We start from the raw sequence: 25,696 nt of genomic DNA, 5'->3' as shown, positions 1-25,696 counted from the left end.
TACAGGGCTCACAAACTATTTATTGGATGCTTTCCAATTCCTATGTGCTATAGATAAAGAACCTTGCCGTCTAAATAGACAAGAATTTGGGGGTTTTGTCAGCATTTTTCACACTTTAGTTTTCTCAACGCTCTGTACACAGTAATGAACCACCTAGTGACTACACCGGTCAACAGAGAAGCCATTATGTGCCTCACCCCTATCTCAGTCAAAAACTTGAACATTCAAAGCTGGGAAAGAAGGATGATTCTGTAGTTAAGCCCTTGGACTGGGTTTCGTTCCCGACTCTGCCATTGACTTCCTGTGTGACCTTGGGCAAGTCATTCAGCCTCTGTGCCATAATTCTGTATCCATAAGAGGGGATAATAGCACAACCAGACCTCACAAGCTGTCAAGAGGATAAATTCATGAATTTGTGAGGCACTCAGATACTAGAGTGATAGGGGCCACATAAGTAGACAGATTGAACTGGCTGCAACAGTCTGTAAATGTGTTTAACTTAAAATCACTGCTTCTTACATTGTTCAGGGAGTAGCGAATTGATAAATTACAGCTTTCACCCGTGTCACATGACTGCTTCAAACATCTCACAGGACAAATGCCTCGCACAGCATCTGCAGCAACGGTGATGGTATCTTGTCCTCACCAGGAAAGTTCTTGTGCACTCCTGATGCAAAGATGAAGTCTTAACAATGGCATTCAAAGAGAGGGCAGCACAAGCCCAACAGAGACTGGTACCTTATGGACTGGGTTGGGTCCGTTCTGGACATCTTCTGCTCTATAGGGATCTGCTCCCACTTAAAGTGAAGGCTCCAGTCAAACCCTGAGAAGAAAAGAAACACTAGGGATGCCAATAGAGTAAGAGTACAATGCCAGCTACTAGAATACTCAGGAAATCTGCAGCAAGGGCATTAGGGGACAACAAACTAAACTATCAGGATGCTGCAAACCACCTTTTTTTTTTTTTTTTTTTGATGGTCCTGGTGATTGTTTTGCACACACAGGTTTCCACTAGCCTTGGAAACAGACCCACACCTTCGTTGTATGGTGGTGTTGAGAGGGTGCCTGTTTTGCCCCCTCAGGCCCATCTACCTGTGGCAGGTGCCATACAAGATTTGCAAGTACTATCCTGCACATCAACCAGCAGGAGGCAGCGGGGCACACTGGACCTGCAAATGCATGAGGCCACCAGTGACCCAAGTGAGCAGAAGTCCCAAGGTGACCCCACACGTGCCCCAAAGTAGCAAGAGCCTTCTACATTGCATCAAAATGTAAACATATTGCTGTACCATTTGGAGTCCCTCCAGGCTCTCCCCTCCCTTAGCAATACTTGGCTGTGCTCAACTACTTTCCAGAGCTTCTCGAGTGTGTTGTCAGGGTGGAGGTGATAATCAAGGCTGGTGCAGTCTGGTCAGTGTGTCTTATGCCTCTTTGGCTGACAAAGTTATGAGGTTTTAATCAGCACTCTTGGTGGGATGACGGTGTATTTCTGGGAACAAAGGCTCCAGTACATTGTCATTGGTTTTCCCAAGTCTATCACTTGTTGAGTTGCCCCACGTTTCTGAATTTAGCTCAGTGTAATCCTTAAAATGCTGCCAGGTAATGGACACCCACAAATTGGGTGGGTTCTAAAGGCAGGGAGGGTGGTGAGAGGAGGTGTTGGCAGGTGGGATTCACTGTTGAAAGGGAGAGAGAGTTGAGCCAGATGACGTTGGAGGGATGGTAGTGGAAGGGTTTTGCAGCTAGGAAGAGAGTTGAGACTGTTTTTCAGGGGCTACTGTGGGAGGGTTTGGTGGCTGGGAGGAGTGACCTTGGGATGCTCTTCAAGAGATAGAAGGAAGCTCTAATGTCTGCTTAGCACAGTGCGCTGGCTGGAGGGCTCTGCAGCTGTCAGGAGTCTATCTGCGATATCTGTGGGTTTCAACAGCTGATGGTGGCATTTGTCTGGGGGAATCATGGAGAGGGTGCAGGCAGGCAGAGGGTGCAGCAGGGAATGGGGTTGGGTTAGGGGGCTAACCTGAGGGACCTATTGGTGGGTTTAGGCACTGCTGAGTAGAGGGAGAGCTAATGAGCTGGTGAGGGATTGTTTGCATCATTATCCATCAGGTGATGGGTGATGTTAGTGGTTGCGAGGGGGGTTGGCCTGCATGCTTTGGGATGGGCAGGTGTGTGTGTGGTGAGTTTTGGAGAACAAGCAGGGTGCATTCTGATCACTCATCTGCAGGGTTACTGGAGGGCTCAGCAATAGCAGGAGGGGCTGGGTTGGGTGCCCTGTGGGTGTCACTGGGAGCTGGGAATTCTGGTCTGGAGCATTGTAAGGGTCAGACTCTGGCACATCTCCTGAATACCTGCCTGGCCTGCAATCTGCCTGCAGATCTTTCCTAGAGAGCCATCTTTAGTCCTAAAAAACTACTGTCTTGTGTCTGAAGCATCCACATGCAGGGCCAGTTACACAGAGTGAGGGGAGAGCCTCTCTGGATACCCCCAAGTTGCTCCTTGGCCTCTTCTCCACTGGAGCTGGTCATTCCAAGGAGTAAAACACATAGGTCAGAAAGAGCAGAGCACTGTTACTGCTGCCACTCACTATCTGGTCCTGGCCTACCTCCCCCCCAGGTCTAACTTATCCCAGCCATTAGCCTTACCCACCTCCCCTCAGATCGGCTGAGGCTGCCAGGTAGGCAAAATTATCCAGGCTGATCACATCGATGATTGGACTCACGACTCGGGTATAATCCTGTAAGAACAGAAGAGTGGGAGAACAATCAGGCCTCTCTTGGGGGGCTGGAAAAAGAATAGGATATCAGAGACAAGAGGCTATGTACAGAGCAACAGGGAAAAATAAATCAGCATATTACATTGCAACCCTTCATTACCTCCCGTGTGGCAGCTGGGTAACGAATCCATGGCTGCTGCACATGTCTACAGATAGGGAAACTGTCAGCTCAACTTCATATCTATGACACGGGGAATGGAACTAAGGGCCCTTGTAATATGGGTTTAGCACACAGGAGCACTGGTAAGTGATAGCTCTTTATTTCCTGGCCCCAATCACATGACATGGGTCCCAGTTTCAAAGGTTAATATCTTTGTCACACAGGCAGGAATCAGTATCCAGCATTCCTTCGATGTTTTTAAACAAAAAGGCCAATACAATAAAAAAATGCTCATTACCAACCCAAAACAACCACATAGCCAACTAATAAACCACAAAGGTGGAGACAGTATTTACTCATGATGATTGACTAGTCCCTGAGAATAATGAGACAGGCTTGGAAATCATGAGATTTTTAAAATAAAGAAAGAAATATTGGGTGCTTTTTATTTGCCTTCTGGTTTTTGAACCTTCAGGGAGCACTCCAGTCACATTTTCAAGCTATTCTCTGCAACAATGGGTGCTAGAAATTTACTTTGTATTAAAAGAAAGCTGAGATTCTTGACTCCAGGAGCTGAGGCTTTAAGAAGAACACCTGCTATCTCTACACTCACGATAAAATTGAGAGAGTCGGTAATGCTGGAGGTACCTAGCCATCCATCTGTCACTACTACCTCTTGCCTTCTGATCACACAGCCACTTATTCTCAGAACAAGTTCCTTCTGCTGTGGCCTGTATTCAGGCCTTGAGCCTGGGTGTGCTGTTTGATTTTTCATTGACAGCGACAGGACAGGCATGAGTTAATTCTGCCCGTGCAAGAGCACTGTCAACAGCCGTGTCAGAGTTCATCCCTTCTATGGTCTGTGCTCTGCTACCATCTATCCAGGTGGCCTGATATTCCAGCCTCCTCACAGCTAGAGACAGGTGTGAACCAAACCCCCGGACCGAAACAACTACAAAATTTGGGGCAAGTTTGGAATCTGAACCTGGACCTAGATCTGAACGTGGCAACTGAGCCCTATATCTATAATGGGCTGAACCAAAATCTGAGCTCAGGCCAGCCCAGAACTCTAAAAAGGTTGGATCAGGGTCCAAAAACTTTGCAGCTCAGATCCATCCCTGCTAGCAACCACTCAGACCCAGCTGCAGAGACACCATCACTGAGCTGCTGCTGCTGCTCCTGCCAGAAGCTTGACTTTACGAGCAGAAGTAAAGTAGACATTTATATCGGGCTACTGAGATGGAGGATTTATTGAGCAGGCTTAAAAAGAAGTTCTAAGGTTTCACCTTCTTCCTCCCCTTGATACTAAACTGAGCAGACATATGAAATGTACAGCAGCGCAAGTGCCTCCCACTTTGTGTTGGGAAGTGGTTTTGTGGACCCGGTGCTTGTTGCAGAGGGTGTTAATAGCAGGAGGGTTTGGGGGGTGGGAAGGGGAGAGGTTCAACAGTTGGAAGGGGGTTGTGGAAAGGGAGCAGTAGTCCGTGCAGAGGTTGTGTGTGTTGTCTACATGTGAGGGGACGTGGAAGAGGTATCCAGGAAGGTTAAAGTAGCAGTCAGCAGCACAAGGATTTTCACACATCTCCCCTGCCATCTATGAACATCCCCGCCCCCACAACAGGAAAGTGCTGGGGCCCTGCAGTAAGAGTCCTGGTAATACACAGCAGGTGCCAGTTGCACGGAATATTTTAGGCTCCGTACTCCTCTTAAAAACATCTGAGTTGGACAAGGAGGCATTTGGGTACTTGCCCTCGATGCTGAAGCTCACAGTGTGTACGGTGCTGTCTGTCAGCTGCCTGGCAGGGCCAGGAAAAAAGAAGCTAAATCCTGGCAGGAGTTGTGTGGAGAGAGAAAGATGACGTGGGGAAGGGGTCTCACCTCTTTCACTCTCTGAAGCATCGGCTGCAGCCACTCGCTGTTCACCTCACAGTGACTGTCCAGGAAGGTGAGAATCTCAGCCATTGCCACCTCGGCCCCTCGCACTCGAGAGCGAATCAGCCCTAAAAGGAGGAACAGGCAGAGGAGGGGAAGGAAGTGGAAAGGCCAGAGAGTAAAAGAAAGGTGAGATAAGGGAGGGAAAGCCCTGAACTTCTACAACTTAGAAAAAATAAAAATTCTCCACTACCTTGCACCTTGTGTAGCCATTTATACTGGTGCAGGGAGCCTGATTCTCGAGGGCAAGCTGGACCCTTTACACTGCTCTAACAGTGTAAATGGGTCATAAACGTACCCCTACCAGAGGGGCCTCCCCAGATGGCATAGAGCTGCCCTAGCCAGGTCCATGACACCACAGGAGTAGGAGACATGCTAGGGAGCATGGGCTTTTTTTTTTTTTTCTGTCTACACCACTAAACCTCCACTCTTGATTACTGGAACCTCCTCCTCATCAGCTTCCCTGACACTCACATCACTGCCCACAAGTCCCTGCAAAACACAGCTGCTACAATCACCTTCCTTGCCTATCACTCTGCTCAGTCACCCCCATCTCTCAATCTCTCACCTAGCTCCCTCACCCCTTCCAGTGTACTGAGCTCCAGCTTCTTGTCCTGACTTTCAGGGCCCCTCACTGCTTTTCACTCTTCTCTTTTATGATGCCAGTCTCTCCCACAAATGCTTCCCCATCTTCCACACCACCCCCTGATGCTTGGGATGCCATGTAAGGCCGCTACCCTCACCTCCTTCAAATCCCTTCTCAAGACCCGCTTGTGCTGTGCTGGCTATAAGAAATCAGACAGCACAAAATGGCTGCGCGGAAGGACAGCTGTTAGGACAGCTAGGGAAAGTCAACATTTCGTTTTGTAGGTGTATTATATATATGAAATATTAGCTTTCCCCAACTGTGTGTGTGTGTGTATATATAATGTATATTTGATTGTCTTCTTCTCTCAGGTCAGGAACCATGTCTACCTATATGTTTCTAGCACAATGGGGTCCTGATCCTGACTGGGGACTGTGGGCACTACTATAACGTAAATATTTAAAATAACAACAAATGCCCTGAAGCATGAGGATTGATAACCCAGGTTCTCTCTGCCAAAGCCTCCAGATTGGGAAATAAAAGCTTCACCTGTATTGCAAGTATGAATTGTAACCATGAGAAATACCATCTAGGGGAGTGGAGGGCAGAAGGGGTGACTTTGTGAGCAGATGGTACCTGCAAAGTTTTCCACACTCACCTTCTCGCCGACTGTTGCGTAGACACTTGATCTTTGGGATCTTGGTAAGGAGCTGGCAGTCCTCAGCTTAGGAAAGGAGAAAACATTTGGCACAAATGCATGAATTATTTGGCTTCCGTGGAGTGCTCCAATTAACTGCTCTCATGTGTCTCCATGCAGGGAAAGTGCTGCTTTCACTTAATATCACTTTAATCAACCTGATACCTTAATCCCATTGTCTAAAGTGTACCCAAGAGATCTCACTTGACAGTCCTCCTCCCTGGCAGCTGAGCCAAAGCTCCCCAGATGCGCTGAAAGGCTGAGGCTGCAGCCAGCTCGAGATCAGCACTGCAGAAGAACAAAGGGGCATATGCTGTAGGTTGTAGAATTGAGAGCAGGAGAAACTGAGGGACATCAGGGAGCAAGTGCAGAGAATCCAAGAAGCTAAGGAGGAAAGAGACCTATTCTATTAGGTGATCTAGTGCATTTCCTCCACCCACGAGATCATGCAAGGTTGTTCCCTACAATCTGTTCTCTGGGATAGTTTTCAGCTTAGTTTTAATTAATCCAAGCCATAGTGATTCAACCATCTTTCTTGGGGACACTTTTCCACTGTCTAATATAGGGATGTCTGACTGGTAACTTGCTGGGAGCCCACATCACACCTAATTTGCATTAAATGAAGTATATTACAGAACCATCCCAGACTGCATTTGGTAAGAGGGACCTTCTGCTCAGCTCACAGTGGAGCAATGCATGCTGGGCCATGTAGGCTCAGAAGGCCACATCTCCACATGAAAGAGGAGATAAGGCACAGGGCTCCCTCTAGAACAGTGGTTCCCAAACTGGGGTTCATGAACCCCTGGGGGGTTGTGAAATGTTACAGGGGGTTCTTGGGAAAAAACTCCCTAATGGCGAACAGAGCTGTCCATAGGGACCCTGGGCAGCACAGGGCCAGCAGCCCGGAGGCCCTGGACTTCCAAGAGCTAAGCAGATCAAAGCAAGCATATCTATCATACTCAGGAGATTTAAACTTCAAGACTCCTTATAAGGAATGGAAATGGAGGTGGATATTTTTTGCTGTTTTTAAAATTAAATAGGCAGCTAGTATTGTTTTTAAACTTATTATGAAAAACAAGTTTAAGCTTTGTTGTAACGTGCGTTGTTTGCCTGGACTGCTCAAGACCTGAATGCTTGTGTAGGAGGAACTCTTTGAGTTGGCTTCTTAAATACCTTCATGCTGTTTCACATCTGATACTCCTTGATGAACCATAGGAGCCTTGGCTTATTACAGGCTCATTCAAAGTGAAACAAGCTATGAAAGTGAGATCTTGGAAGCGTGTTGCCATTTTCATAATGTAATAAAAATACTGTAATCATAAATAATAATTAATAATAAATAGAGTGTACAAGCATGTCATAAAAACCAATTTTATATTTCCAAGATCACTGCTTTTATAATTTATACTCAGGTAAAGGAGAAAATCCCTGGAAATATTCCTTTTTAGGATGGGGTACGTGAGACTTGACATTTTATTGTTGTTAAAGTTAGGGAACCACTGCTCTAGAACTCTGTGGGATACATTTGGACCACAGGCCACACTTTGGCAAGTCCTGCTCTAACAGATATCACTGGGGCAAAAGTTTCCATCACAAGCCCATTTTCCCAGAGCCCTCTCCACCTCCCTCCCCCCACAAGCAACTCTTTTATCCCATGCACTTTTCTACATCTTGCAGAGCCCTTTGCTTGCCATCATCCTCCCACAGCCTCAGTGCTCTGGAGAGAGACGCTAAGGCCACCAGCCAAAGTGCTTCTCTTGGCATCTCTTTTTCCATTTTCAAGGACACAAATCTGAAATATTGCTTTTCTGTGGGCAGCTTGGCAGCTGTTGTATCATTCAAATGTAGTGGCAGAAGCTCTTCAGTAAAGAACTATTGAGATATTGCTGGATGTCACAAGGGAAGACTGTGTCCCAGCACTGGACAGGTCCATTTCAGGTGAATGCAAGAATCTCTTTTCAGGTTATTCACCCGCCAGGAATGTAAGAAGAGTGGGCCCAGAAATCCACGTCCTAGTTCTGACCCTAACCTCTGTGTGTCCTTGGGGAAACCGAGGCGCCAAGGGCCAGATTTGCAGAAGTGCTCAGCACCCTAGAGCTACCGCTGAGAATAATGGGAACATCTGGGAGATGGATACTTTTGATAATCTTGCCATTTATTTAGAGGCCTAAATGGGAGTTTCTGGCTGAGCTCTTTTGAAAATCTGGCCTCAAGCTGCTCAAGGCCAACATTTGCAAAAGTGGCAACGGAGTCTGGGTTTGAATTGTCAGGTGCTCAACTTGAGACACTTAGGACCTGCTTTTCAGAGGTGCTGAGCCCCACAGCTCCCATTGCCTCCCATTGGAGTTGTGGGTGCTCAGCACTTCTCAAAATCAGGCTCTTGGAGTCTCAAGCTGGCACCCAGGAACTCAGGCACCCAAACTCAGTGGCCGCTTTTTGAAAATTTTGGGCAAAGCTATTTATATGTAAAATGCAGCCAGTATCACTTCCTTAACTCACAGGGGCACTGCAGACATTCATTACAAAATGCTGTAAAAAACTAATAATAGTCTGAAGATGTAATTAATTATTATAATAAACATGGTGCTAGATTGTCCTGGGCCATTGTGGAAGCCCCTTGTACCCCAACCCCATTATACAACAGCCAGGAACAAATGCAAGCACTGTGCTCAGGGGAGTGCATAGATTACTATCTCCTAGTGCCTTTAGGGGAATGAATTACCCAAAAGGTGGCATGGCAGAGTCATGGCACAGCCACTAGTCTGTGGAGCTAGCCAGGATCATGCAGCATACACTCCTGCTTGGCACCAGGTTGCTGGAGGAAGTCGGGTGCCTCTTGAAGCAAAATCTCACCCAGAACTACTCCCAGGGATGCCCTAGCTACATGACGATCCCAGCCTGGGCCTAGGGCAAAAGCCAGTCTGTCTGTAGAACATGAGAGTTTGCAACAGTTCTCTGTGGTCTCTCTCTCTAACACAGTGGTTCTCAACTTGCTGCCCGCGGGTCACATATGGCCCAGTTAGCACATAGCTGTGGCCTAGCTGTGTGCTAAAGGCCGCAGGGCCTGCATGCTGGGTCCGGGCTGCCAGGCTGCCCTGTGCGATGGCGGGGTCTGGGGCTGCCCTTCCACTCAGCCCTGCAGCGGAGTACGCTCCTGGCCCCACTCTGTGGAGGGGTCTCTGGGTGTGGGCTGGGGTGCTGGGCATATGCGGCCCACAATAATAAATAGGTTGAGAACCACTGCTCTAACCCATATAATCAGACACTACTGGCCTACACCACTCACCATATTTGGGCTAAACACCACATAAAAAGGTGGTTAATGGGACCAGACTGGGTACTCTGGCAACCTGGCCAGAACTACCAACCTCACACAAGGAGAACAGGAAAGAGGAAAACACGGCCTCTTTGCCATGGGTGAAAGCTAAACTAGGTGCAGAAAAGCCTCTCTCCTTTCCTTCTTCTTTCTTCTTTCGCCAACTGGCAAGTGAGCAAGAGAGAGAATCTTTGAGAGGGAGGGAAAGAGAACAGAGTGAGTGAAGGAGAAAATCAGAGAGAAAAGCAAAAGAAAGAGAGGGAGGATTGATACTTACGATCTGAGCTGAAGTCATCCACTAAAATGATCTCCTGAATGAGATTGGCAGGGGTGCGGTTCATAACACTGCAGGAATCCAAGAAGGAAAGAAGGACCTCATCATTATTAAACAAACGCTTTTGTTGTACTGTTTGTAACCTGAGTAGGGGGACCAGATGTCCCAATTTTACAGAGACAGTCCCAGTATTCAGGGCTTTGTCTTATATAGGCAGCTATTACTCACCACCTCCATCCTGATTTTTCACCCTTGCTGTCTGGTCACCCTAAACCTGGGTGTGATGGACAAGAAGCTGTATTTTTATTTATTTTGGGAATACTGATATGTGATAATGATATGAATACTGTCCATGACCTGTTCAGTGAGGTAAACTTACTGTAGGAGATGGTGGGTTATTAGAATTTCTTGTACGACTTTATTGATCTAACTTAACAGGGGGCTGTGGGAACAGCAAACCACAAAGAAACACAATAGATTTAGATAAAGACACCCCAACATACACCTGAAAAACTACAGGGCAAGATTTCAGAGTAACAGCCATGTTAGTTTGTATTCGCAAAAAGAAAAGGAGTACTTGTGGCACCTTAGAGACTAACCAATTTATCTGAGCATGAGCTTTCGTGGGCTACAGCTCAGTTCATCAGATGCATACTGTGGAAAGTATAGAATATCTTTTTATACACACAAAGAATGAAAAAATGGGTGTTTACCACTACAAAAGGTTTTCTCTCCCCCCACCCCACTCTCCTGCTGGTAATAGCTTATCTAAAGTGATCACTCTCCTTACAATGTGTATGATAATCAAGGTGGGCCATTTCCAGCACAAACCTGGATCTGTACTTTCCACAGTATGCATCCCATGAAGTGAGCTGTAGCTCACGAAAGCTTATGCTCAAATAAATTGGTTAGTCTCTAAGGTGCCACAAGGACTCCTTTTCTTTTTACAGGGCAAGAGATAAGTAGCGCTTCTCAGGGAGAGAAGAGGGAGTCACTTGTCAACAGCTGTCTAGGGAGACAGGCTGACACAGGGCTCCCCACATCCAGGGACCAGTAAGCCTTAGGGAAAATAAGCTTAGTTTTATTGCTTTAAAATCTCTTTTCCTCTGAAATGCTTTAGTTCTAAACAGCTAATACTTTGCTTTAAGGAATCTGTTTGGTCACTGATTACCATTGCCATTGCTCCAGAGAAGGGAGGAGAATTGCTGGGTCTGGACACAAGTCAGACCTGCTGAAGTAATCACAGTTGATATCAGGGGGCCGCAACCCAGGGCCCAGTCTGAGAATGCAAGAATCACGATTCCACTCAGAGGTAGGTGATGGCTAGAGGTCTGGGACCGGGAGAGATGCACTCAACAAGGTTAGGAGGAGTTGGAGGTGCAATCAGCCCAGTACCTGTGATACTGCGCATCCCGCTAGATACTGCACTGCCTCTCTCCTTCCATACCTATAAGAGGTAAAGAGCCCTGCTGAGGGTAAGTTATTCGGTCGTACAGTGACCTGGGCAGGATTGCTGCCAGCAGTACATTTTCTAGTGCTTTGCCCAATGTACTGTATATCCAAATTCCCACATGACGTCACATCACTTGGGTGAGACAGTTCCACAGCCCTATAAGTTTAACTGTCACTCAGCTTTTCCTGATATTCAGCCAAAATGTTCCCATTCTTAATTTCACCCCCCCCCCCAACACTCCCTCAACCACTTGCCCCTGCCCCTGACCCACCACCCCCAGGATCTTCCTGGCCACTCACTGGCACCCCTGCTGACTCAGCACTCTGTTCCCATCCTGGGCAAGGGCAGCTCCTCCCAAACCTGGCCACTCAGCAGCAATGCTGGCTCCCATCACCCGCCCAGCATTCACACAGTGCGGGTCAAAGTTGAGTGATGAGTAATGATGTGACCAGGCACACGGGGCCATAACATTACTCAGGTTTGGAGTATCATGATAGAGACGCAGCCGGATCACACATGAGTGGCTCTGTGACCCCATTGTCGAGTGGCAACATCACTCACTTGAATTTGGCGCGGCCAACCCCTGTCCTGACTAAACTTGAGCAGTGCTGGAGGGAAGGTGGGGCCAAATTTAAGCAAGTGGCGTTGCAACCCCACGTGCCTGGTGCAGTGCTGGAGCAACAGTCTGCCTGGTTGGGCCTCCATAACCTTGTGGGCCCTGGTGCAACTGCACCACTTGCACCATTGTAGCTATGTCACTGACACTAACCCCTCACTCTGACTCCAGCACCCAAATAAAGCTGTGGGGAGAATTTGGAGAGCTCGCTCCAAAGATTCCCTTAGTTTGTGGGATTTCAGTGTTGCAGGATTGATTAGTTACTTGTTTATTTGATATCCTTGTCTCCTTTGCCTGTTCCCTTGCCCTTCTTTTAGTTTACCCATCCTTTCTGGAAATAAAGTGTTGTTTATCTTTCTTTGTTGGTCCTGTTATATATTATAATATTCCATGGGTGGTAGTTGTTATTATTTATTATTTGTATTGTCATCGCACATAGGAGATGCAGTCATGGACCAGGACCCCATCCAGCCACTAGATGGAAGCACTGTGCACAAGGCAGTCAGGCCCCATTGTCCTAGGGAGAGTCGCCAACCCTCTGCAGATGGAGGAATGAGGGGCTCTACCATGCTTGGGGATCAGAGTTAGTCATCATTGTTCAGTTCAGATGTACGAATTTACCAAAGTTCTTTTATCTGTCCTCATAAGCCATTCTCTCAAGCGCAAATAATGATTTTTGCAGTTCTTTGATCACTTTCTAACTTGTCAATATCTTTCTGGTAGGGAGGTGTAGAGAACTCTCTGGCTTTCCCAAGTCCCTCCCATCTGTCCAAAATGCAACTGCTAAAATTATCTTCCTCACCTGTCAATCCAACCATCTCCCTCGCCTCTTCAAATCCCTCCCCTAGCACCTCGTTACTCCCCACAGCCAATTCAAACTTCTCATCCTCACCTTCAAGCCCCTGCGCAGCTCCAATTGGATCTACATCGTTCCTTATGTCTCCCTTTACCTGCTTTTCTCTGTCAACAATGCGGGCCTCACCAACCGCTTTGCTTCCTCTGCCCACTCAGGCCTTCTTCCATAATGCCCCCTAAGCAGGAAAAAACTCCCAGTCTTCAATGGGACTAATCATGTGCTTAAAATTAAGCACCTTCTCAAGTACCTTGCCGGATCAGGGCCATAAAGAGGAGAGGAGCGTGAGATTATTATTTAAAAACCACCACATCTAGGCTAACAGAGCCTAATGTTGCTGTGTTTTTTTTACTGCTATCTCACCCTGCAAACACATAACCGCTTTGCTGTTCACTATCTCACCCCACTCTATTTCAGAGTTATGTTTCCACATGACCGCCCATGAATATTTGGGTTTCAGCTTGTATTTCCCTAGATGTCTCAGCCTGCATTTTTGCGAGCCAGATACCATTTGCTACATCTGGTTCACATCTCAGCCCTCTCTGGGTCCCATAGCATTACTTTTCTGTTTTCTCTGATGATTGCAATTTCTCCCACATCACTGTCATTTGCAAGTTTCATGTACAGGACTACCTTGTGCTTTGTGTAGTAATTCACAGCTGTGTAAAGTGAGTGTAAAATGCACCCAAATCAAAACGGTTCCATTTTGTACCTTCTCTTCGTAGGTGTCAGTGACCACAAGCCGAAAGGCAGTGGAGAACCAGCCCCAGGCAGTTTACCACTTTGTTAGAGAAAATATTTAACAAGACTGGTCTAACCCCACCTATCATCTAAATTTTCCTGCCTCCTCTACAGTGTTGCCTGCGTATTCCCTTATCCCACCTCTTCTGAAATCCTTGTCTTTGCATTCTCCTCCTCTCACCTATATGACTACAACTTCCACAACGCTTTTGTCCACAAGTTCCAGATCTCCAGACTCCAACACGTGCAAAAGGAAACAAACACATCACACCTTTTTCATCAACACTTCCACTGATTTCCTCATTAGAGGTACTATGGTCTAGTGGCCTGCAAATAGGGCTGGGAGTCAGGAATTCCTGAGTTCTAATTTTAGTTCTGCAACTAACCTATTGTGTGACCTCCAGCAAGACACTTAACTTCTCTGTGTATAATTTTCTCCATCTCCAAAATGGGGATTATAACACTTCCAATATTTCCCCAGTGTAGATAACAGGGAATAATATGTCTCTTCCTCACAAGAGTGCCATGAAAATTAGTTAATGTTAATTCAGATGTAAAGTTCAAAAGGGGGCTAGATAGATTCATGGAAGATAGGTCCATCAATGGCTATTAGCCAGCATGGGCAGGAATGGTGTCCCTAGCTTCTGTTTGCCAGAAACTGGGATTGGGTGACAGGGCATGGATCACTTGATCCATGTTCATTCCCTTTGGGACACCTGCCGCTGGCCGGGGACGGGATGCTGGGCTTGACAGACCTTTGGTCTGACGCAGTATGGCCGTTCTTACGTTCTTAAGGTGCTATAGAAGAGCTAAACATTACTACTATTCCAAAATCCAGTTCTAAATTTCCTTGTGTCCGAAACATGGACCAACTTCAGTCTGTTCTCCCCCCTCCCCCCTCCGATGCATTTCTTGTCTCTCTACTCCTCTCATTGCTCCCTGTTTATTCAGCATCAGTGTCCTCTTGCTGCCTCATCATGGATGTATCAGCAATGCTGACGTGAGAGTCTTCTCCTCTGCAGATCTGACCATCTATATAATCCTCCTTTTTATCTCTCTCTGGCTCACAGACTCTCCATTTCATTTCAAATCTCACCAGAAAATACATCCCTTTCTTCTTTTACTCTGAATTTCTCTCTTTATCTGCCCATATTTATTGAATTTGCCAAAGCATATTGGGATGCAGCTTGTATGAAAGGTGCTGCCCAAAATACGTTTGTATTCTACAGCATTGTTTCCACCAGAATTTACACAATCACTTAGATTGGGCACTGAACTACTGACAGCCCTGTTATCTTACACAGCAAATGTACACCCATACATTTGTATTCACAGACAAATGGCATCCACACACCCTAAAAATCAATAAATAAAATATAGACAACACAGCTGTTGTCTTCCCTCTATATAAGGCCTCATTGTGTCAGTGAGAGCGGCCAGCATGGCAGAAACTGGTAATTTCACTTAATGACGAGCAAGGCAGAGATACCAAGCAGGCAAGCAGTCCATGAATGATAGCCATCTCCTGCAGAGTAGGGCACGTCAAGTGAGAAAACAGTTCATGAGTGACAACTGTCTCCTGCAAAGCAACAGATGTCAAGCAGACCAGCACAGATATCTCCTGCACATCAAAGGATGCCAGCAGGCAAGCTGTTTAAGATGCCACTGTAATAGCTGCTGGCATCCAGGCTATTTCTAATTCTTTTCTGCATTCCCTCTCTCATTTAGTCTCTTGTTTGGTCTCTTTATCCAAGCATCAGACTTTGTATCTTCCTCCTCAGCTACCTCTAAGCTAAAAACAAATCCTTGTGGCCTAAACATGTTGTATGCCTTGAACCAGCAGCATTTGCCTGCTAAACAAATCACAAGGCCATGCACACAACAGTCTTCTCTATGCTAGGGAACTTTAGGAAAAAATTCCTTCCAACAGTGCCACCGATTCACATGAATCTGTGTTAGCCCTGATGGGATCCCCTGTGTAGACAATTTAAACCCATGTGGTACAAATGCATCTGGCTGTGGGACCTTGTCTACAGGAGGGCTCCCACCCGTCTCACACAGGCTCAGCCAAATTAGTGGTACCACCCTTGTGTAGTTCTTCTTAAAACTAGCTAGTGCATAGCTGAAATTTTAAAAAGCAGCCACCATTTTGGATGCCCAACTTGAGATATCTGGGCCCTATTTTCAGAGGTTTTGAGCATCCACAGCTCCCATGAATGTCAACTGTAAGTGCAAGTTCTCAGCACCTCTGAAAATCAGGCCCAAAATGGCAAGTTTGGTACCCAACCCAATGGCTGCTTTTAAAAATGTCCTTATTGTCATTTATTTTCATCAGTTATTCTTCTTCATTCCCAATTCCTCATTCATCATCCCCAAAGTGCAACTAAAATCCCTTAAGTTCTGTTTGGGAAAAAATAAGTACTCTGTTATAACCATGTAATTACATAGAACTTTCAACAGGTGCTCCTTGCATGGTTAATTTTGATTAGTTATCTAACCAATCAAGCTCTAATTGTCATCCTGGGCCCCACACACCTGGTGCAATTTTAAACCTAAAGCTGTTCTGGAAGCCTGACCAGATGTCATAAAAAAAAAGTAGCTGACACAATTTTATGCTTCCTCTTGCTTAATATCACTGTGGTCCTCTGCAGACTCACAACAAGTGATAAATAGACTAGAAGAGTCCCTTTCATACTTGATATATCCCAAAGTGCTTTACCGTAATGACACAGTGGTGGGTGCACTGCCTGGGCAGGCGAACTCAGCAGCAATTATACACACAGCAATAGCTCATGCCCAGCCTGGCACATTCAGACCTCTGGAAAGCAGGTGGCCCCAAACTGGGAAGAGACTTAGAAAGCCAGCCTTCTATCCATGAGTCCAGCTCCGGCACACTTGAAAGAGTCTGTTATTTATTCACAAAGCAAACTTCTGCAAGCCCTTGGGACTCAGTGAGAGAACAAGTGCCAATGAATGCTGCATTCCTGCTACAGGTGCCCTTAGCTGAACCTTCCAGCTGAGCTGTTCTTTCCCTTCGGCCAGTCTCCACAGGAGAGGGAGGCTTTTCCCTGGGCTGGTTGCCTGCTTCAGGGAGCTTTTGAGTGAGTATTTGGTATCTCAGAGACGGCAGAGGACACAGTCTCTGGAAAAATAAAGGCAGAAAACCTGTCTGGGCTCTGCAGCAGAGAAAGGGATTTGGGGAAGGAAAGGAGCTGGTAGAAATATTTCTTTGCTGTATGAATAGCAGCAGATATTTTCATGCTCCCACCTGCTTGGGGCTACTCCCACACTCAGAGCCACCCCACCTGATGCACCTGTTTGTTTTTGGCTACCACTGTGACTAAGGGGAGAGAGCCACATATATTGTTGGACTGGGGTGCTTCTGGTTGGCAGGGGCTGTGCACACAAGCCTAGCCAGGGGTTTTCCATGGACTCGAGTGCTATTCCATCAGTGAGCGATTCCAAGTGTTGTATCAGGTGACAGGGGCCTAGTCTCCATCAGACTTCAATGCCATCACCTTTCACTCCAAACACTCGGACATGCCGTCTGCGCACCGCCCTCCTCCCATGAAATAGACTCCTGCTGCATCCCAGTGTAAACCACTACTACAATATATGACCCAGCTAGGACCTAGCTGCTGATTCTTCTCTGAGACTGCCCCCCCCCCCCGCAACTTCTTTATCTCCCTCCTGAAAGCACCTCCAATAGTCTGTTTTCCCTTCAGCTTCCCTCACGCTCCCTGCCTGGATGCCCCTTGAAAGTGTTTGTGGGCCTAACCCAAACAGCCTCCTCCCTGCTGCTAACAATTCCCTCAAACTCCCTGTCTAACTGCCCCCCTGAAACACACAGTTCCCTGCATGACCCTTGCAGACACGTACACCTGGCCAACCTCCTGGCCTCTTGCCGGTTGCTGAGCTCATGGTCAGATCAAAAACCACCTGGGGGCGGGGCATTGCATTTGGGGACTTTTCCGCCCTGCTCTTTACTGCCAGGAGCCATCTCAGATCCGGGACCAGCAACCAATTTCCTGTGGTTTAAGAGCCGTTTCTCCCACTGGTACCTACCTCTTCACTGTGCGGAGCAGGGTGGAGCGAGCCTCGTTGTGAAAGGTGATGATGATGCTGGTTGCTGGCAGGTCTGCATCATAGTGCACAGAGGCACATCTGAAACATGGGAGGGCAAACATTCAAACCAGATACAATACACAGCAGCCCTTTGCGAGAGATGCCTGGAATTTCCCAAAGAAAAACAGCCGAGTGTGGCACAGGGGTTGCAACCACCACACTGCCTGCCTACCATGGGAACCTCTGCTGAGCTCAATGGGGTTAAGAAGGACAACAGGATAAAAGTTCAGTCACTACTAAAAAGAAAAAGACACTGACAGTACTGCAGTCTGACCAACAATACTAGGAGTGAATGAGGTCTAGTGGTTCAAGCAAGGGACTGGGTCTCATGACTACTGGATTTGCCACTAACTTGCTGTGTGATCTTCAGCAAGTTGAATAAAGTCTGTTTATCCCTGTGTAGAACAGGGACAATAAGTATCTGTGACAGAATGTACCCCTGCATCCACACGCTACACACTATTGTAATCATCTTTGTACAAAATAGGTCATGTAAGGTATCATTTGAAAACTCATAATTCGCTGTTCATTATTGTCCTGATAAAATATGTGTGGCAATACTTTTTTTGAAGTTATAAGATTCCACTGTATGGTGTTATTAACACATGTTCCAAACTGAGGATCAGTCTACACTACAAAATTAAGTGGACCTAAGTTATGTCGACGTACAGCCATTGCAGTCATTAAATCCCTTTTGCATGTCCATTCTAGGCTCCTTGTGTCAGCAGTGCACGTCCTCACCAGGAATGCTTGCACCAATTTAACTGTCTGGTTGGGCATTGTGGAATGGCATCTGAAAGGCCGCAACAGTCGATGGAAGCAATCCAGTGTCTACACTGATACTGCCTTGACCTAACTACATCGACCTAAGTGCTATGCCTCTCACGGAGGTGGAGTTATTAAGGCGGTTTAGTGGGTTAGTTACTCCAGTGGGAGCGCATTTTACTGTAAACGCTTACAGAGTTAGGTCAATGTAAGCTGCCTTATGTCGACTTAACTCTATAGTGTAGACCAAGCCTCTGGTTGGCAAATTGATCTGTCTCACACAAAGGAATGTGTGCTCTGCGTAATTTGATTTAAGCAGTAAACAGTCATCAAGCAGGAAGGGGAGATAAAGGAAGCTCAAACAGGTGAGAAAAAAGCAGCAGGGAACATCCTGCCATATAGACCTTTTTTCTCCTGGTACCTAGCTGGAAATATTTTTCAAAAGGAGGACTGACACTAAAAGGACAAACATCCCAAGGCACCCTCCCTCTCTTTCCCTGCCCATCACATTCACAGCACCAGAAGCAACAAAGGAAGCATTCGTTGAACTATGAGAGAAGGGGTCCTGACCTATGAAGTTTGATCAGTAAGACCGCTGAAAGCATATGCTGAGAAACTGCTTGAATCTGAAATAGCTTTTAAGCTAGGCACCAGTAGTGTTTTAACTTTATTTTCTTGTAAACATTTCTGATTTTTATACCTCATTACTTGTACTCACTTAAAATGTATCTCTTTGTAGTTAATAAGCTTGTTTTATTGTTTTATCTAATGCAGTGTGTTTAAACTGAAGTGATTGGGAAACTCCATTGGGGGTTTCAAGTTATGTGCATATTATTTCTATTAAAGAAATAACAGACTATAGATAAATTTGTATTGTCCAGGAGAGGGCTGGGCTGGGTAGTATAGGACATACACTTCTGGGGGAAAATCTAGGACCTGGAGTGTGTTGGGGTCACCTTGCACTATAACCTAGGCTGGTAAATGCCAAGATGTGGCTGGCTGGCTGCAGCGCACACACAGACGTTGCTGGGAGTGACTTGCAGGCTGGAGGTTGTTTGTGAGCAGTCCAGGCTGGAGGCTACAGCAGCAAAGCATTGTAAAGGGCACCCCAGGTTAGAGGGTAGGGGTAACACAGCTACTCATTAGTCTGGATTGTACCCTGGTACGTCACAGTATCTATACAGCATAGTTGGGAGGTTTCAATGGTTGGGGTTTGTAAAGCACTTTGAGATCCTTGGATGCAGGCCCTAGAGAAGGGAAAGCACTGTCATTATTTGTTAAAGATCTGCCCACGGGCAATGGCTTCTCTTTCAACCACCAACATCTCTGCTTGGCAATGGAAAATGATTCCCCTACACTACCAGGAAAATATCAGGATCAAGATATTACAGTGTTGCCAAATGGAAGGTTGTATCAAAATTTGAATTTGTATCACTAGAAGCCAGCATAAAATCTGAAACCACAAAAAAATGCTAGGGGATGAGGAGGTTTAAATTTCTTTGAATGAAAAACACTCTCTCGTCTTACTTTACTTGCATGACAAGCACACAAATCTATTCACTGACTAAGAGCCAAGATTTAGCCTAGGGTGAACTTGTGCCAGGATTTCTTACACCCCAGGAGAACAAGGATTCATTCCCACGACTCCAAGAATCTGTTTTCTCCTGCAGCTCACCATGTATGTTTTGCTTGTAACCTTTGAACTCAGCTCGGTTTGTGCCAGAATTCCAGTTTGGTGTTCTGATGTGGAATGTGTGGCTATTTATAGTAGTTACAAATAAAACGTTGAGATGAGAAAAGAAGGGAACCTGAAAATCTGAATTATATACCAACAGCACTGCTAATGCAAAGCAACAATAATGTACTCTACATGAGCTCTTCCCTTCTGGAGGGGGTGGTTTATCAAAGCCTTATGGATTCCCCCCACGCAACTTCCCTCTTCATAAAGGCCCTTGCAACAACCATTTTTTCAAAGCTCATCAAGCCAGAGGAGTCTCTGTTAAGTGAAATGGGGTGCTCCTCCTTCCTTCCGGGTCTGAGAATGCTGCAGCCACAGTATTCCCGGCCACTGCTAATTTAGTAGCAATAGGCTACTCTCCCAGACCTTCCTCTTATGAGGTAATGTATCAAGATTTCATAAAACCATTAGGTCAGGGCACTATATCCTCCATCCAAGACTTTGAATTTTCTTTGCTACACGAGCAAAGACTGTGGGATCCACCCCACCCATCCAGCATGAGCCCACGAATTCTAGCTCCAGCCTCTGCCATGTTCTGGGAATGACAGATTTGGGCTGATCTGCTCCTCCATAGCCCCGCCACCCAAGTTTGTGGCAATGACAAACATCGGCCAGTTCAGACTCTCACATTTCAGATCAAATTCCCACCCTTAGGATTGGGGCCTGACATTTTTGGCTAATCAAGGCCACATTTAGACTGAATCCACCCCAGGACCTAGGGGAAATAACTGACTTCTTCCCATGACTTATTAGCTCTATGTTTATTACAGCATTTATTACCATTGTTTTATGACTATTACTTAAACTGTTGCCATTCTTTCCCCGCACATTTATTGCCATTGTTTACAACTATTCTAAGTGCTGACTATTTTGTTCCTTACAGAGTGTTACTACTGTGACAGTGGCTTATTACTGCAATTTTCAGGCATATAAAGAAGCCCTGATCAAGACAAAGTGGAAGACTTGTGACCAGGCAGGAGACATACTGTATTTATTATTGCTTTAAAATAACTGGGTGGGTTGTTTTTTAAGGACTATTAAGGTGACAAGATGTGGGCAAGTATAGAGATTTGTCTATGCTTATTTGGAAAGGGGTTCCCAGCTCCTCAGCAAATTTCAGAGTCACATCAGGGGAGGAAGAAGCTGATATAAAAAGGTTCGGCCTCTCTTTGTGCTGGGTAGAATAATATTAGTCTCTTTTATCCAAAGGATCCCAAAGTGATTGAAAAACTGTATGAACTAACTATGGGCCACAAGTTCAGGCATGTCTCAGCTCTACTTCTGTGCCTGAGGAAAGAGGAGAGTCATAGGTGGCCTTTTGACCTGTGACCTTTAAGGCAGCCAGGGGCCAGTTCCTCTCCTGGCACAAGCAAGAGCAGCCTCAGGGATTTTCTAACTTGTATAATCTGAAATGACTTTCAGGGGGTGTTCCATTAGCCTAGGAGTGCCACAGCACAGTGTAACCTGACATGCCCCATTCTGCCCCAAAATGCCTCCAGAATAACCACTGCACTGGAGGGGAGGGCCAGCCACCTACACTGACTTGATGCCAGTCGGGATGTGTCTATATTGCAGCTGGGAGTTGCGGTTCCCAGCTTAGGTAAACAGACTTGCACTAGCTCAACTCAAGGTAGTGCCTAAAAATAGCAGCGTGGAAGTGGTGACACAGGTGATAGCTTGGGCTAGTCGCCCAAGCTTGGACCCAGGGGGCTGGTCGGGTGGCTAGCCCAAGCTGCCAGCTGTGCTACAATATCCACCCTGCTATATTTAGGTGCTAGCTCGAGCTGAGCTGCAGCTCCCACCTGCAGTGTGGACCTAGCCCCAGGGATTCTCCTCTGCAAGAGGAATCCCCAGCTGCCCTGCAGCTCTCCGTGAGAGCAGCACAAAGTGGATGAAGAAGGGGCCTTGGATCTGGCCTTAGGTTTACAGAAATCACTGTGTATTCTCTTCCTTAGGGCATGGCTACACTTGCAGATGTAGAGCGCTGTGAGTTAAACCAGCCTTCGTAGAGTGCAGTAGGGAAAGCGCTGCAATCTGTCCACACTGACAGCTGACAGCGCACTGGCATGGCCACATTTGCAGCGGCATTGGGAGCGGTGCATTATGGGCAGCTATCCCAGCATGCAAGTGACTGCAATGTGCTTTTCAAATGAGGGTGGGGTGGGGTGGGGTGGAGTGTGACAGGGAGTGTGTTATGTGTATGTGGAGGGAGAAAGAGTGGGTTTTTGGGGTGCTGAAAATGTGTCAGTGTGCTGTCTTGTAAGTTCAGACCCCCTTCCTCTCTCTCACTCACTCAAAGCAAACAGTAAATGTTTGCTTTTTCTCGGAGCTGATAAGCAGCCGGCTTCTCCGAAATGGAGCTTTGAAACGGCATTTCTGCATTCCTGCAGCCAATTTCACAACAATGACAAGAGTGGCCACTGTATTAAGGGGATTATGGGACGTTTCCGGAGGCTGATCAGAGCGCAGTAAAGCAACACCTCATTCACACTGGCACTGCGGCGCACCAGTGGGGATACAACAAACGTTATTCCACTCACCGAGGTGGAGTACCAGCAGCGCTGTAGCCGCAAAGTCAGAGCGCTCTACGTGCCTTGCCGGTGTGGACGGGGAGTGAGCTAGTGCGCCTGGGGCTCCTTTACTGCGCTGTAACTCGCAAGTGTAGCCAAGCCCTTAGACTTTTTGCTGTTAAGCCCAAAGACTGTCTTCCTCTGTTTTAGAGGCACTTACTACATGTTGGGTGCTACAGCAATCAAAATAGATAAATAATAATTCACCAGTGAACTGCACCCATTTCTCTGACAGAGCACAATAGCTGATTATCAGAGAACAGCAGTTCTACCCAGCAGGAAGTGGTGTGTTGTTAATTCCATATGTGGCACTGTTGCCTTTGGGTCATTAAGGAACCAGTCCCTAGCACGGTGCTTGGAGCAGAGCTCTGTGCTGCTGGAGGAGCCATCTTTCAGAGGAGGTATGTAGCCAAGATCCTGACCACCTGCAGTCACTAAAGGTCCAACCGTGCCAACTGTAAGACTGTGGCTGTTAACCCTGGAGCGCTGATTCCAGTTTAGGTTATTACTCCTTGGCTCCACACGTTCCCTGTGCAGTTTCCCTTCTTGCCCTATATTGCTGTGCAGTGTCAGGCAGCGTCTGCATTCCACCCCAAAGGTTCATTTCAGAAGTGAGTAGAGTGGGTCTGTTTCTGTTCAGGCCCTTACACCACACCTGCCATCATCAAACATACATCATCAAAGCCCTGTGTTACAATTATCTTCTATTTCTGTAGTACCTTTCACCCAAACGTATAACAGTTTAAGACAGTGAAGATATTAATGGCTTAAGGAGGGTGTTAGTCAGCAGAATGAATTTCCCCACCGTGAAATAAAGCCAAGAGTGTGGGTGTTTTGCAAAATGTATAAAAAATGTCTGGTGTGAGTAGTAAATAAACGTGTTGGTCTCATCTGAACCGCATCTGCACACATCCCAAACCCACCACACAGTGTGGAAAGACTGGCTCTCACTGCTCCAGAACACTACAGGCCAGAGACGGTTAGGGCCTGAGAGGCGAGGCGTGTTCGGGAAGAAGTGCAGGTCTGCACTAACAGAGTGTGTTGCAGGGCGGGATGGATGTTCACTGGGAAATCTGTGGAAGGAGGCAAGAAGGACAGGTGCAGGCTGGGCGGTTTGAGTCGCAATGGCAGGTCTACGCAGGGCTGAAATAACAAGACGGAGCTCTAGGTCTGGGTTAAGGCTATTGGCACAGCACGGCAATGGGGGGTGGTGCAGGGCTGGAATAGCAGGAGTCTGTGTGTGTTCATTCAAGACCCACAAGATCCTGTTGGAGAAACAGAAAGCTAGGTGAAAGGGAGACCCTGCCAATGCACACAATCTGTTCTTCACTAACAGGGGGCATAACAACACAGGGATGGCAGGGGTAACGGGAACCGAGAGGCCTCAGCACAAGAAGGTGGCCCTGGCTTTGAACAAGGGTAGTGTGGTACCTGTAATGCCTGGTGTCCCGAATGGGCCGGTCACTGCTGAGTTTGTCGCTCTCCATCTGGTTAAAAGCATGTTGTCGGTATGGGTCTTCTCCGGCCTTCAGCAGCTTGGAGGACAGGTAAGCCTTTTCATCCAAACCCCTCAGGCTGCTCTTCTCTGCTTGTGGGACTCTGGTCACCTAGAACAGACACAAGTGTCAGAGCACATGGGAGAGAGGCGTACTAACATGTCAAAAGTAAATTCAGCGTGATGCACAATCGTACACACAGCCACGTCACTGAGGGCTTTCCTATACTTGGAGCTGGTGGTGTGATTCCCAGCGTGAGGAGACAGACCTGTGCTGGCTCTCATCCAGCTAGCACACAAAAAAGCAGAGCGTAGCACAACCAGCTGGAGAGGCTAACCACCCTGACTATGTGCCAAGCATTTCAGACGTGTACATACTCAGGGCAGCTAGCCCCTCCCACCAGTCGCACTGCTGCAGCTACATTTTGTTTTTAGCATGCTGGCTTGATCAGAGCTCACACAAGTATGTCTCCTTGAGCTGGGACTCATCTCCAAGTGCACAAACCCCCACTGCACTCTGGCAGATGCACAGATACAATGGTCATGAGGGCCGTGTAAGAACCAGAACAGAAGTCCTGTCAACACTATGACTCAGAGTTGACATGTCAGCATCATATCCCACTTCCCACTTGGGCTGAAAATAGTTTGGCTGCCAGTGTAGACAGGGCCAAATCATGGTTAGCACCTATAACACAGAGTGGGCTAGACTCCATTTGCCTGAACGCTCTCCCAGCTCAGAGGGGATGTGGTTTTGCCAGCAGGTTCCAGGCGATAGGGTCAAAGAAAAATATTTGTTAAAGTGGTTGAGAAAAGCCATTGATGAGCCAGTTGTCAATAATGGCTCCCACATTCACATGGAGTGAATTTAATGCTGGGCTTCAGGTGCCAGCATGGCAGCCCTGCACCTGAATTCTGTTCATGGAATGGGTACAGATTTCACCTCCTCTGTCTACCTTAGTTAGCAATCTTAGGTATTAGCTTGCTTTCCCCAGAATGTAGATTACACAATTACACGTCCAACACAGCGTAATGCCGACATTTGACAACTAGTAATACAGACACTGGGAGTGGAACAAGACAAGGACACAGCTTCAACCCCCACTGAAATACATTGGAGCAGACAGAGGTTTTGGTTGAAGAGAAAAAACAGTGGTAAACTATTTGCTTAAAAACACAAAGGGACTATTGGTGTCTGTGCAACATTAGGAGTTTAAAAACCAGAACAAATTATATACAGCAGCAGAATCTGATGGCACAAGCCAAGCCATGCACAGCTGGATATAATGGCCAAATAATTTTCTCTACTTCCGTGTGAAGAAGCGATTGAAATCTGTAGGATCCCAGCTCTGTGGGAAAACATGGGTGGATTCTATGGCATCATTCCCACCTTCTCCTAACCCCACAGGGGTGGGCGATCCAGGGATACTGGGATCCCGTCTACATTAATTCTGATTTCCTCAGTGTTAGTCTTGATCAGGTTTCTGCTTCTGCAATGGGACTCCCCTTTAGAGGGTGCCTGAGGGCAATGGCCTAGGAGTAGTCCCTAGTAGCACAGCTATTGCAGGAGTTGTGCTGTCATACAGGTGGGATGGGAAGTAATGCAGAGACATAAAACCTCTGCAGATCCTGGAGGATTCTGAAGATTTAGGGTGCCAAATTTCC

The 25,696-nt window shown here is 46.9% G+C and overlaps 1 protein-coding gene across 1 annotated transcript in view; it reads right to left on the bottom strand.

Annotated features, from left to right (window-relative positions):
• Positions 1-25,696, bottom strand: part of GALNT16 (polypeptide N-acetylgalactosaminyltransferase 16) — a 122,892-nt gene that overhangs the window by 25,462 nt on the left and 71,734 nt on the right. Inside the window, exons 3-9 of the mRNA XM_077820242.1 lie at positions 23,971-24,108; positions 17,407-17,505; positions 9,682-9,749; positions 6,050-6,115; positions 4,752-4,873; positions 2,647-2,734; positions 739-823 (exon numbers count right to left, since the gene is read on the bottom strand). Of these exons, the coding sequence (XP_077676368.1) occupies positions 739-823; positions 2,647-2,734; positions 4,752-4,873; positions 6,050-6,115; positions 9,682-9,749; positions 17,407-17,505; positions 23,971-24,108 (666 nt within the window). The remainder of the gene's footprint in view (positions 1-738; positions 824-2,646; positions 2,735-4,751; positions 4,874-6,049; positions 6,116-9,681; positions 9,750-17,406; positions 17,506-23,970; positions 24,109-25,696) is intronic.

Source organism: Eretmochelys imbricata, chromosome 6 (assembly GCF_965152235.1).
Source record: "Eretmochelys imbricata isolate rEreImb1 chromosome 6, rEreImb1.hap1, whole genome shotgun sequence".
In the NCBI taxonomy this organism is placed as follows: domain Eukaryota; kingdom Metazoa; phylum Chordata; order Testudines; family Cheloniidae; genus Eretmochelys; species Eretmochelys imbricata.
This window is presented reverse-complemented; position numbering and strand designations above follow the sequence as displayed.